Source organism: Ascaphus truei, chromosome 9 (assembly GCF_040206685.1).
Source record: "Ascaphus truei isolate aAscTru1 chromosome 9, aAscTru1.hap1, whole genome shotgun sequence".
In the NCBI taxonomy this organism is placed as follows: domain Eukaryota; kingdom Metazoa; phylum Chordata; class Amphibia; order Anura; family Ascaphidae; genus Ascaphus; species Ascaphus truei.
This window is the reverse complement of record NC_134491.1, coordinates 42,685,080-42,698,640: the sequence shown is the minus strand read 5'-3', so window position 1 is coordinate 42,698,640 and position 13,561 is coordinate 42,685,080. Positions and strand designations below refer to the sequence as shown.

Here is a 13,561-nt window from a genome sequence, read left to right as displayed (position 1 = left end):
GCGGCAATCTCATTGGTCCCCTTGGCCTGCCCGCCCCCGCACCTCTCATTGGCCTGAGGCGGAGTGACGGGCCAAAGGACACACAGGGACACACACACACACACGCACACACACACACACACACATACACACACACACACACACACACACACACCACCCCCCCACCCCCCCTCTCCCGGTGCCCCTCACTCTCTCCCCCCACCTCACCCAAATCCCCACGCTCTGCAACATCCCCAGCCGCACCATCACCCTCACCGTGCGCCGCGGAGAGCAGCAAACTACAGCCTCCTTCTCCCTCGCGGCGCGGCCCGGGCCTCCTGCACTCCCCCCTCACGTGCGCCGCTCCCGGAGGAAGCGCAGACCGGGCCTCCTGCACTCCCCTCACGTGCGCCGCTCCCGGAGGAAGCGCGGACCGGGCCTCCTGCACTCCCCCTCACGTGCGCCGCTCCCGGAGGAAGCGCGGACTGGGCCTCCTGCTCTCCCCCTCACGTGCGCCGCTACCGGAGGAAGCCGCGGACCGGGCCTCCTGCACTCCCCCTCACGTGCGCCGCTACCGGAGAGGGGAAGCGCGGCCCGGGCCTCCTGCACTCCCCCTCACGTGCGCCGCTACCGGAGAGGGGAAGCGCGGCCCGGGCCTCCTGCACTCCCCCTCACGTGCGCCGCTACTGGAGAGGGGAAGCGCGGCCCGGGCCTCCCACCTCAGATCCACGTGGGAGCGGCCGGACGAGTGAGTGAGCGGCCTTCACCTCCCCTCACCCCCCTTCACCCAACCCTCACCCCCCTTCACCCAACCCTCACCTCCCCTCACCCCCCTTCACCTCCCCTCACCCCCCCTTCACCTCCCCCCCTTCACCTCCCCCCCTTCACCTCCCCCCCTCCACCCCCCCCGGCGCCGCTACAGTCAGCGGGGGAGCGAGCGCCCGGGACACAGCGGGGGAGCGGCCACAACACGCTGCCTCCCGCCTCAGATCCACGTGGGAGCTTCCGGACGGGTGAGGGAGCTGCCGGACGGGTGACTGAGCGGCCTTCACCTACCCTCACCCCCCTTCACCCAACCTCACCCCCCTTCACCCAACCCTCACCCCCCTTCACCTCCCCTCACCTCCCTCACTCCACTTCCCCTCCACCTCCCCTCCACCCCCCCTTCACCTCCCCTCCACCCCCCCTTCACCCCCCCACCACCTCCCCTTCCCCCCACCACCTCCCTTCACCTCCCCTCCACCCCCCCCCTTCACCTCCCCTCCACCCCCCCCTCCACCCCCTCCTCCACCCCCCCCCCCCCCCTTCACCCCCTTCACCTCCCCCCCCTTCACCTCCCCTCCACCCCCACCTTCACCCCCCTCCACCCCCACCTTCACCACCCCCACCCCCCCTTCACCTTCCCTTCACTCCCCCCTTACCAACCTCCCCCCTCCTCACCACCTCCCCCCACCTTCACACCACCTCCCCCCCCTTTCCCCCCTTCCCACCACCTCCCCCCCTTCCACCCCATCCCACCACCTCCCCCCCTTCCACCACCTCCCCCCCCCCCACCACCTCCCCCCCTCCCACCACCTCCCCCCCCTTCCACCACCCCCCCCTTCCCACCACCTCCCCCCCCTTCCCACCACCTCCCCCCCCCTTCCCACCACCTCCCCCCCTTCCCACCACCTCCCCCCCCCTTCCCACCACCTCCCCCCCATTCCCACCACCTCCCCCCCCCCTTCCCACCACCTCCCCCCCCTTCCCACCACCCCCACCCCCTTCCCACCACCCCCCCCCTTTCCCACCACCCCCCCCTTCCCACCAACTCCCCCCCCTTCCCACCAACTCCCCCCCCTTCCCACCACCTCCCACACTTCCCCCCTCCTTCCCCCTCCCCCCCCCCTTACCTCCCCCTTCCCCCCCTTCCTCCCCCCCCTTCCCCCCTCCCCCCCCTTCCCACCCCCCCCCCTTCCCACCAACTCCCCCCCCTTCCCACCAACTCCCCCCCCCCTTCCCACCAACTCCCCCCCCCTTCCCCACCACCTCCCACACTTCCCCCCTCCTCCCCCCACCACCTCCCCCCTCCCCCCCCTTCCCCCCTCCCCCCCTTCCCACCTCCTCTCCCCCCCCCTTCCACCTCCTCTCCCCCCCCCTTCCCACCTCCTCTCCCCCCCCCTTCCACCTCCTCTCCCCCCCCCTTCCCACCTCCTCTCCCCCCCCCTTCCCACCTCCTCTCCCCCCCCCCTTCCCACCTCCTCTCCCCCCCCCCCCTTCCCACCTCCTCTCCCCCCCCCCCCTTCCCACCTCCTCTCCCCCCCCCCCCCTTCCCACCTCCTCTCCCCCCCCCTTCCCACCTCATTGGTCCCTTGGCCCGCCCCCGCACACAGGGGCACAAACACACACACACACACACACACAGGGACACACACACACACGTAGACACACACACACACACACACACACGTAGACACACACACATACACGTAGACACACACACACACACACACGTAGACACACACACACGTAGACACACACACACACGTAGACACACACACACACGTAGACACACACACACACACACACGCATACACAAAACACACACGTATACACAAACACACACACGTATACACAAACACAGACACACACACACGTACACACACGTACACACGCACGTAGACACACACACGTACACGTAGACACACACACGTACACGTAGACACACACATGTACACGTAGACACACACACACACACATGGACACGTAGACACACACACACATGTACACGTACACACACACACATGGAGACATACACACACATATGGAGACATACACACACGTATACACACAGGTATACACACACATGTATACACACACACATGTATACACACACACACATGTATACACACACACACATGTATACACACACACACACACTTATACACACACACATACACTTATACACACACACATACAATGTATACACACAAACATGTATACACACACACAAACATGTACACACGTGTATACACACATGTGTATACACACACACAATGTATACACACACACGTGTATACACACACACGTGTATACACACACACGTGTATACACACACACACACGTGTATACACACACGTACACATACACACACATGTGTATACACACACACACATACAATGTATACACACAAACATGTATACACACACGTACACATACACACACATGTATATACACACACACATACAATGTATACACACACGTATACACACACTATCCCCAGCACCACCACATCAAGCAAGCCACCGGTATCCCATGCCCCCCCAGCACACTGCATTCTCGGCTCCCCGCCATTCCCAGCCCCCATCAACACCATCAGCACTCACACATCGGCACCTTTGCACCTCCCCCATCGGCACATCCACATCCGCACCCCCACATCAGCACCAAACCCTCCCAAATCAGCACACCGATACAATCACCATAAGTACAGCCACAGCAGCACTACCACCGCACATGGGCCGCGTGAACCACTCCCCACCCAAATGCCACACCCACACCACAAACATCCCGGGCAACGCCGGGGCTCTCAGCTAGTAATAAATAAAAAAGGCAAAAAACAACTTATCACTCGACCCTGTAGAAAGACTGTTTCAGAAGTCTTGAAGAGGAACTGTTGATGGAATTCCAGGGGAGCGTCGCCGAGTGCCCAAAAAAGAAAAAAAGTGGATAGTGTAATACTGTCAAACAGTAGTGATATAAATATATATGAAGAGCTGCCAAATTCCTACTTACAAACACAGTAGGAAAAGGAGCATAAGTGCCAGTCTGGAATTATAGTGTATCCCGGTCTGGAGGTATGGTATATAGGTCAGCAAGCTCAAAGAGAAGAGAGAACAACCATAGTGCAGATAAAAAATAACAGGTTTATCAATCGAAAAAATGACAAATAGAGGCTTACAGCAGTCAGAGAATAACAGGCATTGGAACAGCTAGGTCTTTACTGCGTCGCAGCTTTCCTCGCTCGGTACACGCTGCAACCACTGCCGGATAACGTCACTTCCGGATCGCGACATCACGGTCACCGGAACACAGGACACCAGAACACAGGATACTGCCAAGGAACCCACTGCTACTCTCCTCCTCCAAAATGGCTGACAAGCGTTTCGACGTAATGACGTCTTCATCAGGAGCCTCCTGCCGCGTTGCCGAAGACCCGGCTGCCAATAGGTACGTGAGGTTACAGAGGCGTCACACCCCCCTCCCCCCCCGGCATTAAATGAAATGCCTGGGGGAAGAGCACGGGGCCTCTGTAACAGCCCGCGTCCCCACCCAGTTTGCGCACCGCTGATATAACACATAATGAAAATAAGCGCTTCAGGTAAAAGTTATATTAGGAAATTGAATCCCTGCCCCGAAGAGCTTACAATCTTAAGTGGCAAGTAGGAAGAACGTACAGAGACAGTAGGAGGGTGTTCTGGTAAATGTGCCTGCAAGAGGCCAAGGTCGATGTGTGAGGTGTATAGTATCAGCCACTGTTTTAAACCCAAAAGGTTTAAGGTTTCAACCAGAGATCTCAAACACTCGGGACTCTAGGTTGACACCTATTAGGTGAAAAGGCCCCCATCTAGCACCCCGAAACAAGCTGAATAGTGTGAGATCCTAGCATTTCATGCACCGGTACGTGCGTATGGCGGGATAGTGTTTTCTGCATATTAAGGTGAACACAGAAAACCTTAAGCATTAAGGACCATGCAAGCAGCAAATAGAAGCAGAATGGCCACGCTCCTACATTCGCTCGTCTGCATAGTAATAAGCAGGAAAGAGATGAGATACCGGGGAGTGAGCTCCTGTGTTTGATCAGCACATCTGGAATGATAGGTCTGTAACAGAGAGAGACATTGCATGCACAGCCGGGATATCAGTCACGTTCTCCCCCTGTGCAAGAAATAATGTTTTCTCTTACACCGCCACCTTAACCAGCAGAATATTAACATTGGCACGGTTATTTTTTGGCGGTGAAGGGGGTTGATAGTGCAATGCACCTGGCCGTTTATTTTAACAAATCTGAATTGAGGCCTCGGAGTGTGAGCCCAGCGTTCCTTCATCTGGGAGCCCAGCGGGCCTTCATCTGGGAGCCCAGCGGGCCTTCATCTGGGAGCCCAGCGGGCCTTCATCTGGGAGCCCAGCGGGCCTTCATCTGGGAGCCCAGCGGGCCTTCATCTGGGAGCCCAGCGGGCCTTCATCTGGGAGCCCAGCGGGCCTTCATCTGGGAGCCCAGCGGGCCTTCATCTGGGAGCCCAGCGGGCCTTCATCTGGGAGCCCAGCGGGCCTTCATCTGGGAGCCCAGCGTTCCTTCATCTGGGAGCCCAGCGGGCCTTCATCTGGGAGCCCAGCGGGCCTTCATCTGGGAGCCCAGCGGGCCTTCATCTGGGAGCCCAGCGGGCCTTCATCTGGGAGCCCAGCGGGCCTTCATCTGGGAGCCCAGCGGCCCTTTATATGGGAGCCCCAGCGGCCCTTCATATGGGAGCCCAGCGGCCCTTCATCTGGGAGCCCAGCGGGCCTTCATCTGGGAGCCCAGCGGGCCTTCATCTGGGAGCCCAGCGGCCCTTTATATGGGAGCCCCAGCGGCCCTTCATATGGGAGCCCAGCGGCCCTTCATCTGGGAGCCCAGCGGCCCTTCATCTGGGAGCCCAGCGGCCCTTCATCTGGGAGCCCAGTGGCCCTTTATCTGGGAGCCCAGCGGCCCTTCATCTGGGAGCCCAGCGGTCCTTTATCTGGGAGCCCAGCGGCCCTTCATATGAGAGCCCAGCGGCCCTTTATCTGGGAGCCCAGCGGTCCTTTATCTGGGAGCCCAGCGGCCCTTTATATGGGAGCCCCAGCGTTCCTTTATCTGGGAGCCCAGCGGCCCTTCATATGAGAGCCCAGCGGCCCTTTATCTGGGAGCCCAGCGGTCCTTCATCTGGGAGCCCAGCGGCCCTTCATCTGGGAGCCCAGCGGCCCTTCATCTGGGAGCCCAGCGGCCCTTTATCTGGGAGCCCAGCGGCCCTTCATCTGGGAGCCCAGCGGCCCTTTATCTGGGAGCCCAGCGGCCCTTCATCTGGGAGCCCAGCGGTCCTTCATCTGGGAGCCCAGCGGCCCTTTATCTGGGAGCCCAGCGGCCCTTCATCTGGGAGCCCAGCGGTCCTTTATCTGGGAGCCCAGCGGCCCTTTATCTGGGAGCCCAGCGGCCCTTTATCTGGGAGCCCAGCGGCCCTTCATATGGGAGCCCAGCGGTCCTTTATCTGGGAGCCCAGCGGCCCTTTATCTGGGAGCCCAGCGGCCCTTTATCTGGGAGCCCAGCGGCCCTTTATCTGGGAGCCCAACAGCCCTTCATCTGGGAGCCCAGCGGCCCTTCATATGGGAGCCCAGCGGCCCTTTATCTGGGAGCCCAGCGGCCCTTCATATGGGAGCCCAGCGGCCCTTTATCTGGGAGCCCAGCGGCCCTTTATCTGGGAGCCCAGCGGCCCTTCATCTGGGAGCCCAGCGGCCCTTCATCTGGGAGCCCAGCAGCTGTGGGGATATTAATGTTGTCATTTTTGTCCTGCCTTCATGGTGACACATGTCCAGCAGTGAGGGAGACTAATCATTATGTTATCTGGAATAAGCCGGGCATTGTCCTTGGCTGTTTGTAGCTCCGTGGGCACGGCATAGCCAGGGGTTGGAGAGCCCACACAGGACGGCATGCTGATGTTTTTCTATCCAAAAAAATCATACAAAAACCATATGGAATACCTGGCGCTTATTACAGAAGAAAGTGTCCATACAGTGCAGTCCTTTAAATGTCCAAATGATGTTCCCACTTGATATTGTATGTGCACTTTATTATATTGTAGGTGCAATTAAGTATGCACACCATTTAATTTAAGGCACATTTTTTAGCATTAGCTCATTATAGGTTAAGTGCTGCAGTTTTGGTGTATTAGTTAGTTATTTACATTATTGATGTTTTTCTCTGTTACCTGGCAGGTACAACATGAAGATGCAGCGTCTGTTCACCATCAAACGCAAGAACCTGGGGAACGGCTGCAATGTTAGCAACGAGCTGCAGGATGGTAATGTGTATTGTGACTTTATCTGTGATGACCCCTCCGTGCCCTTGTTGTGGAAAGGTAAGGCTAAGCAGACAGGACGGGACATGTCCCTTTTTCATTCTCTGTATTATATTTGGCAAACAAGACCCGAGAGAGGAAAAGAAAGGGTTACTGCAGGGGAGGCCAACTCTGGTCCTCAAAGGCCACCAACAGGCCAGGTATTAGGGATATCCCAGCTTCAGCACAGGTGCTGAAGCTGAGCCACTGAATGAGCCACCTGTGCTGAAGCAGGGATTTCCTGAAAACCTGACCTGTTGGTGGCCATTTAAACGCTTTTTTTTTTTTACCAAGTAATTGCAACCACGGGGTTAAAAAGGTGCAATTTCCACCTAGGGAAGGCTCTGGAGATAATGTGGTTCATTGCACACTGCCGGTGCTTGGAATAAATGTGTGTTTCACAGGTTGTGCCCTGTGCAGTACTGGTTTTGCTGTGTTCTGAGGCAGGAATGCTGCAGAGAGTCCGGTCATGCGGTGATGTGGGAAGAGTTTAGGAAGCCCGTCTGAGAATAAACCTCTGCTTGGAAATGTACAAATAGAAACTCTGGCATTATTTCCCAATAATAAACATGATACGGGCTCCGAATGCAAAGAGAGCAGTTTTCACCACAAATTGCATCAGAATGACTTGAGTTCTGCTGCTTATTCATCTGGCCATATGCTCAGCAGCGGAAATGTGACTGTTCAGACCATTGTCTGTGGTCACCATGCATTCTTACCAGCTAAATGTGTGTGTCACAAGCCTGCTTGCCCACGCTGTCCCACGCGTGAATGGGCCCTGAACGGCCCTCTTGCCCATACATACAAAAGCCCAGTGGATTTATTTATCAAACTTGCTAAATCTAAGGTGGAAAAAAACAGCATAAGATTTATTTGAAAAAATCCAGTGGATTTTAACGGGATTGTTTCCTGTGATAAATGTGTGCAGCTTTTTGTGCTATTCTTTTACCTAGACACAAATAAATATTCCTTTTAGATCGTCCTATGTTGTAAGACCAAAAGGAAAAAAATCCCTACCCATTAGGCAAATGTTTGTTATAGTTACATCGTAACTATATTTTGTTATACAAAATGATGTGGCTCTACGTATCAGTGCAGGGAAATGATGTTCAGACGCCCGGCTCCGTATTTTGAAGCAGAGCTGTGGGGTATACAGAATAGTAACTGGTTTTTACATCCGGTGCCGAATTTTGGGCTTACACCACTCCAGAAGCGGCAGATTAATCTGTCAAATGACAAGGGGGAAAATGACGCAGAATGTGATAAATGTCATTATAATCTGTACGCCGTGTAAAGCCTCCGACTGACACTCGCCAAGTCTATAGGAAGAGTTACCTAAGGTGGTTCATAGGACTACAGAACATTGTATACCAAAAACTACCAATATTAAAGAATACATACAAATACATCATTCTTTCAAAGTGTCAGGTGGATCACAGTCAATAGTAGAAAACAGGACAGGCACTCCAAAATACAAAAATTTACTGTTTATTGTCTCTAGTGTAAGCCGAAATGGTGCGACAATATGTAACACCTTTTTTGTATTTTGTAGCCACTTGACAACCTATGAATAAAAAGAAATGCTGTCTCCAATTAGACAGAATTGTGGGCCTGATCGCCTAAACCTGCCGGCGGTCACCTCACTCCCACGCCCCCCCCCCCATCACCCCCACTTACCTCGGCTCCGGCGTCATGATGTCACGTTGCCATAGCAACGTGAAGATGATGCCACGTTACCATGGCGATGCGTGTGGAGCCAAGGTAAGTAAAGGTTTACAGAGGCCCTGCAGCTCCCCCGACACTTAATTTAAGTGCCTTCGGGAAGCGCGCGGGGCCTCTGTAAACCGCGCGCCCCCCGTAGGCATTCTGGCACCCCCCAGTTTGCGCACCGCTGGCCTAAACTAACCTAGTGACATCCGTCTTAATTAAAACGATGGCTCCTCATCTGCTTAAATAATAACCCTATATCGCAATTTGTTAAAAATATATATATTTTCTTATCGGAAGCCCTGTGCTCACGGCGCTCCCTTGGCTTTCGAATGCCACCATATGCAAAAGTGGGGCCCTTTTTATGGTCTTACATTGTATGTGTGTGTGTGTGTCTGTGTGTGTGTGTGTGTGTGTGTGTGTGTATATATATAATATATATATATATATATATACATACATACATACATACATACATACCAATCAAATCCCGCATCTCACACTCCATTCTTCTCCTCACTTTTAAAGCTTTACACCCTTCTGCCCCTCCTTACATCTCAGCCCTAATTTCTCGCTATGCACCATCCCGACTCTTGCGTTCTGCTCAAGGATGTCTTCTTTCTACCCCCTTTTTATCTAAAGCCCTCTCCCGCCTTAAACCTTTTTCACTGACTGCCCCACACCTCTGGAATGCCCTTCCCCTCAGTACCCGACTAGCACCCTCTCTATCCACCTTTAAGACCCACCTTAAGACACACTTGCTTAAAGAAGCATACGAATAGCACTGTGAACATTCTGAACACATGATACATAAAGCTTGGCCCCCTGCAGACGCACTTACCAGAACTCCCTCCTCCTGTCTCTGTACGTTCTCCCTACCTACCAATTAGATTGTAAGCTCCTCGGGGCAGGGACTCCTCTTCCTTAATGTTATGTTTGTCTAAAGCACTTATTCCCATGATCTGTTATTTATATTATCTGTTATTTATTCGATTACCACATGTATTACTACTGTGAAGCGCTATGTATATTAATGGCGCTATATAAATAAAGACATACAATACAATATAATACATACATACACACACACACTTGGTTCCGAAAAAATGGGATCCCTTTTATTTTTCGTCATATTTTGCAGGAAAATCACTAAATTGTCATGAATATTTGAGCAATTATAGGTCTGTCACAGTAGATTATTACATTTAAGAATTATTTGATGATCTAATAAATATTCCTAGGAATTGGTGATGGCGTGATGACCTCATCAAGCGCATAGTTACAAAATGGTGTTTAGCACAGAAGGTAAGTGCGTTATAAGGTGCCTGAGACAGAGCAAGAATTAGGGTCCAAAACGCTGATATAAACTATCTCCTGATAAAGGGCGGTCGCTAGGAAGACTGATAAACTAATCTGTATCGTTCAGGAGCGAGAGCAGCTGGATCAGCGCGTTATTGATTATGAAATCGGACATTAGTGTTTCCATCTTCGGGCGCGCGTTTCAGCAGGAGGACATTTTGAACACACTTTTATAGTTCTTAGTGTTTCAGATTACACAATTTAACACATTCACAAGCTACAAAGGAAAACTCCTATTTATCGTTTAGTGAACACGTACCTCCCGCAGCGTATCTGTTGCTTGTTGACATAATTCAGTGACATCGATCTCGTTAACATCAGTTGATTAGTCTACATTGTGCTTCTTGTATAGTATTAATCTACAGAACAGATTTTCATGGGGATTGAGCGAGGAATATATAAAATATGATGAAAAGCAAAAGGGGTCCCTTTCTTCCTTAACACGGTGTATATATATATATATATATATATGTATTTTGTTATATTATTATTTGTAATGATATTTTCTGGGATACAATGGCCTGTATTAACTTGGTAATAAGTCATAGCAAATGTAAAGTTTAGTTCTGACTTATTTAACGTAATATTATTCAGTCGAGTTTAGTGTATGCTCATGATAAGGGCTACTCATCATATCATTTTATTTAACAGCTGTTACACTTGTATAGCAACGTTACCTCTGTTACTGACCGATACTGACGAGACTTTAACTAATGGAGTTTAGTGCATCTAGGCCAAAGTGTTTATTTAAAATGACTGTTTTCATCGTACTGCTATTAAATGTCCCCGGTAATAGAGCAAAGCAAATCTGAATTGGAAATAGGACTATATTGATACAATAGCTGGAAATCGGGTGCATTCTGCTCCATATTCTAATGTTTCCGCTGATATTCCTGAAAGCAGAAATATACTGTATTGCCATTGTTCTGTATCATTGTGTTTTTCCTAATACAATCTGGGAAAGGTGTCCTCCTGCTCCAGGTCAGGACCAGCAGGGGCTGTTGTGTTGCTTGGGATTCCTGGGTGTAGTTTGCTGGTTAGTGATGCTATTTTCCTTGGACAGACCCCGTCAGCCCGGGGATAACAGAATATTTAGCAGTCTCCTTCATTGCCCTGTATTCATTTAGTCACCATGAGGGTAAATTAAGGGCGAGAGGTGTGAAATCTGCCCCTGACCCTTCCGCTCAGACACTTTGCTATTAGTCTATGGTGGGAAGATACTGCACATTTACAGCCAAAACCCCATCATTCAGCTAGCCAGGGCAGCCTGTCACAGCAGCCAATTATACCTCTCTCCAATGAGGCTAAAATATGCTGCATGAAATAACATAATACTGTGTCTGAGCTCAGACTGGGTCATTAACTCTCCACGCTTGAGTCATTAAACCCTCTTTGAAATACTTTGCTGCTCCCTACATTGCTAATCTACACGTCTGCCAGTATACTCTTCCAGGGAATGCTGGGGCTAGGAGTTTTATGGTCAGTAACAATGAGATTCCTCTTTCCCAGGTGGATCTCAGAGGCACCCGGAGAGATGAGATCTGCCAAAGTCTTTCTGCAGAGGTCGGAATCAAGGGAACAGGAAAATTTGCTTTATACGTTTGCGCTGAACAATGGCTGCGCTGAAACTAACTGCGTCAGAGAAATACCACGCAGGGTTCACTGTGCTACATTATTAATGAAATTCAGTGTAATCCAGAATTCAGGCAGGAAAGAGACAAACGGCCAGATCCACTAAACTCCGCTGACTGACATAACAGGACTAGCTTTATGGTTATACCTTAATGTGCATATTCGTATCCTAATTAACAGCATTGCGTTAACTATAATTATATGCAAAAAGAGGTGTTTCCCTAACAGCGCCGACCCACAAAGGTTACCGCAGGGATTTAATGGGACCTTAGTTAGGTTATACCTAAAGGTGACGTTACTCCCACCCAGACTGTAAAATATGGGATGTGGGAGAGAAGAGCCCACCCTATTGGATTAGATTACCCAGTGACAGTAACAGCTGTTACAGGCGGTGTTACTCCCACCCAGACACTGGATTATGGATGGGGGGGAGAGAGTCCAATGTTACTTTGTGGATCTCACCCAAAGAGAGGAGAGAAACTGAGCCGAAGAGTTTAGTGCAGGGAGGCCAACTCCAGTCACCAAGGGCCACCAACAGGTCAGGTTTTCAAGATATCTCTGCTTCAGCACAGGTGACTCACAGTGGCTCAGTCTTCGACTGCATCACCTGTGCTGAAACAGGGATATCCTGAAAACCTGACCTGTTGGTGGCTCTTGAGGTCTGGTTTAGGGTAATGTGCTAGAGCGGAAACACATTCTTCAGCTGCTCCTGTATTTTGGGTTGAAATATATCACTATGAAAATTGAATGCAAATGTTTGCCTCTGAATGGGTTAATATGTAAATGAACTAATCCCCAAAATGATGCTGCACCCCCCGGGGGTTACAGTAATGCTCTCTTTTTCCTAAAATGTGTTCCACGCCTCTAGGGTGAAACCGCTCCTATGTGTCACATTCCTTGCTTGTTCTAGCGCTCACGCCTGCTCTGTGTGAGTAACCCGCTCTTCCTAATAATATGCGTAACAATCACTGAGCGGCGTGTCCCTACTAAACCTCGGGGTAACCTCCTATTCCGTTGCATGTTTTATCTAACACCACAGGGTTATTTTGCATGGAGAAAGCGCCACAATGTTGCTGCACCAAGTAACGAGTATTAATTCTGCAACATTGATGCAAAATGTGGCATTATTGGGCCTGTGTAGACCAAAGGGGCTCAACTCTGGTCCTCAAAACCCCCCCAAGGTCAGGTTTTAAGGATATCCCTGCTTCAGCAAAGGTGGCTCAGTCAAAGCAGGGAGTCACGGATTGATTGAGTGACTTGTGCTGAAGCAGGGGTATCCTTAAAACCTGATCTGGAGGGGGAGTCCTGAGGACTGGAGACCCCCTAGTGTAGGCCACCAATTAATAACGATGTCTCCTGTCTGCTTAGCCCTATTGTGCTTGTCGTTGTTTACAATAATTGCTGCCCCTTAACCCTTGCATGGATGTGCTGTTATTAACATAATGATATCACATAACACAGTAACTGTATTTAACACAAATCAGCGTAATATGTATTCCCAGACCGCATGTTAGACTTTCTAGTTTGCCACATGAATCCTGTTTTAACCTTACTCATTACTCAGCATTATGCGCAATAAATAACTGACCTGAAGAGTTTGTCTGGTCATTTCAGGAGTCAGAGGAGATCAGAAAACGAGTACTTGGCACCGTATCTCCCACTTCAGAGACCAGTGTTTTTCCCACCAGGCTAACTCTTGTTCCTAAGCTTTATATAATGTATTTTAGTGAGCCAAACGGAGGGCCACAGCCCACAATGCCGGGGAGGGAAGAGGA

At 51.5% G+C, this 13,561-nt stretch overlaps 1 protein-coding gene across 2 annotated transcripts in view; it reads left to right on the top strand.

Annotated features, from left to right (window-relative positions):
- Window positions 1-13,561, top strand: part of SLC24A4 (solute carrier family 24 member 4) — a 100,594-nt gene that overhangs the window by 66,851 nt on the left and 20,182 nt on the right. The window contains exon 10 of one of the 2 annotated variants that reach the window (XM_075614520.1): window positions 6,967-7,052. In XM_075614520.1, the coding sequence (XP_075470635.1) occupies window positions 6,967-7,052 (86 nt within the window). Of the gene's footprint in view, window positions 1-6,966; window positions 7,110-13,561 lie in introns of both variants that reach the window. The other variant, XM_075614519.1, reaches the window with a different exon arrangement.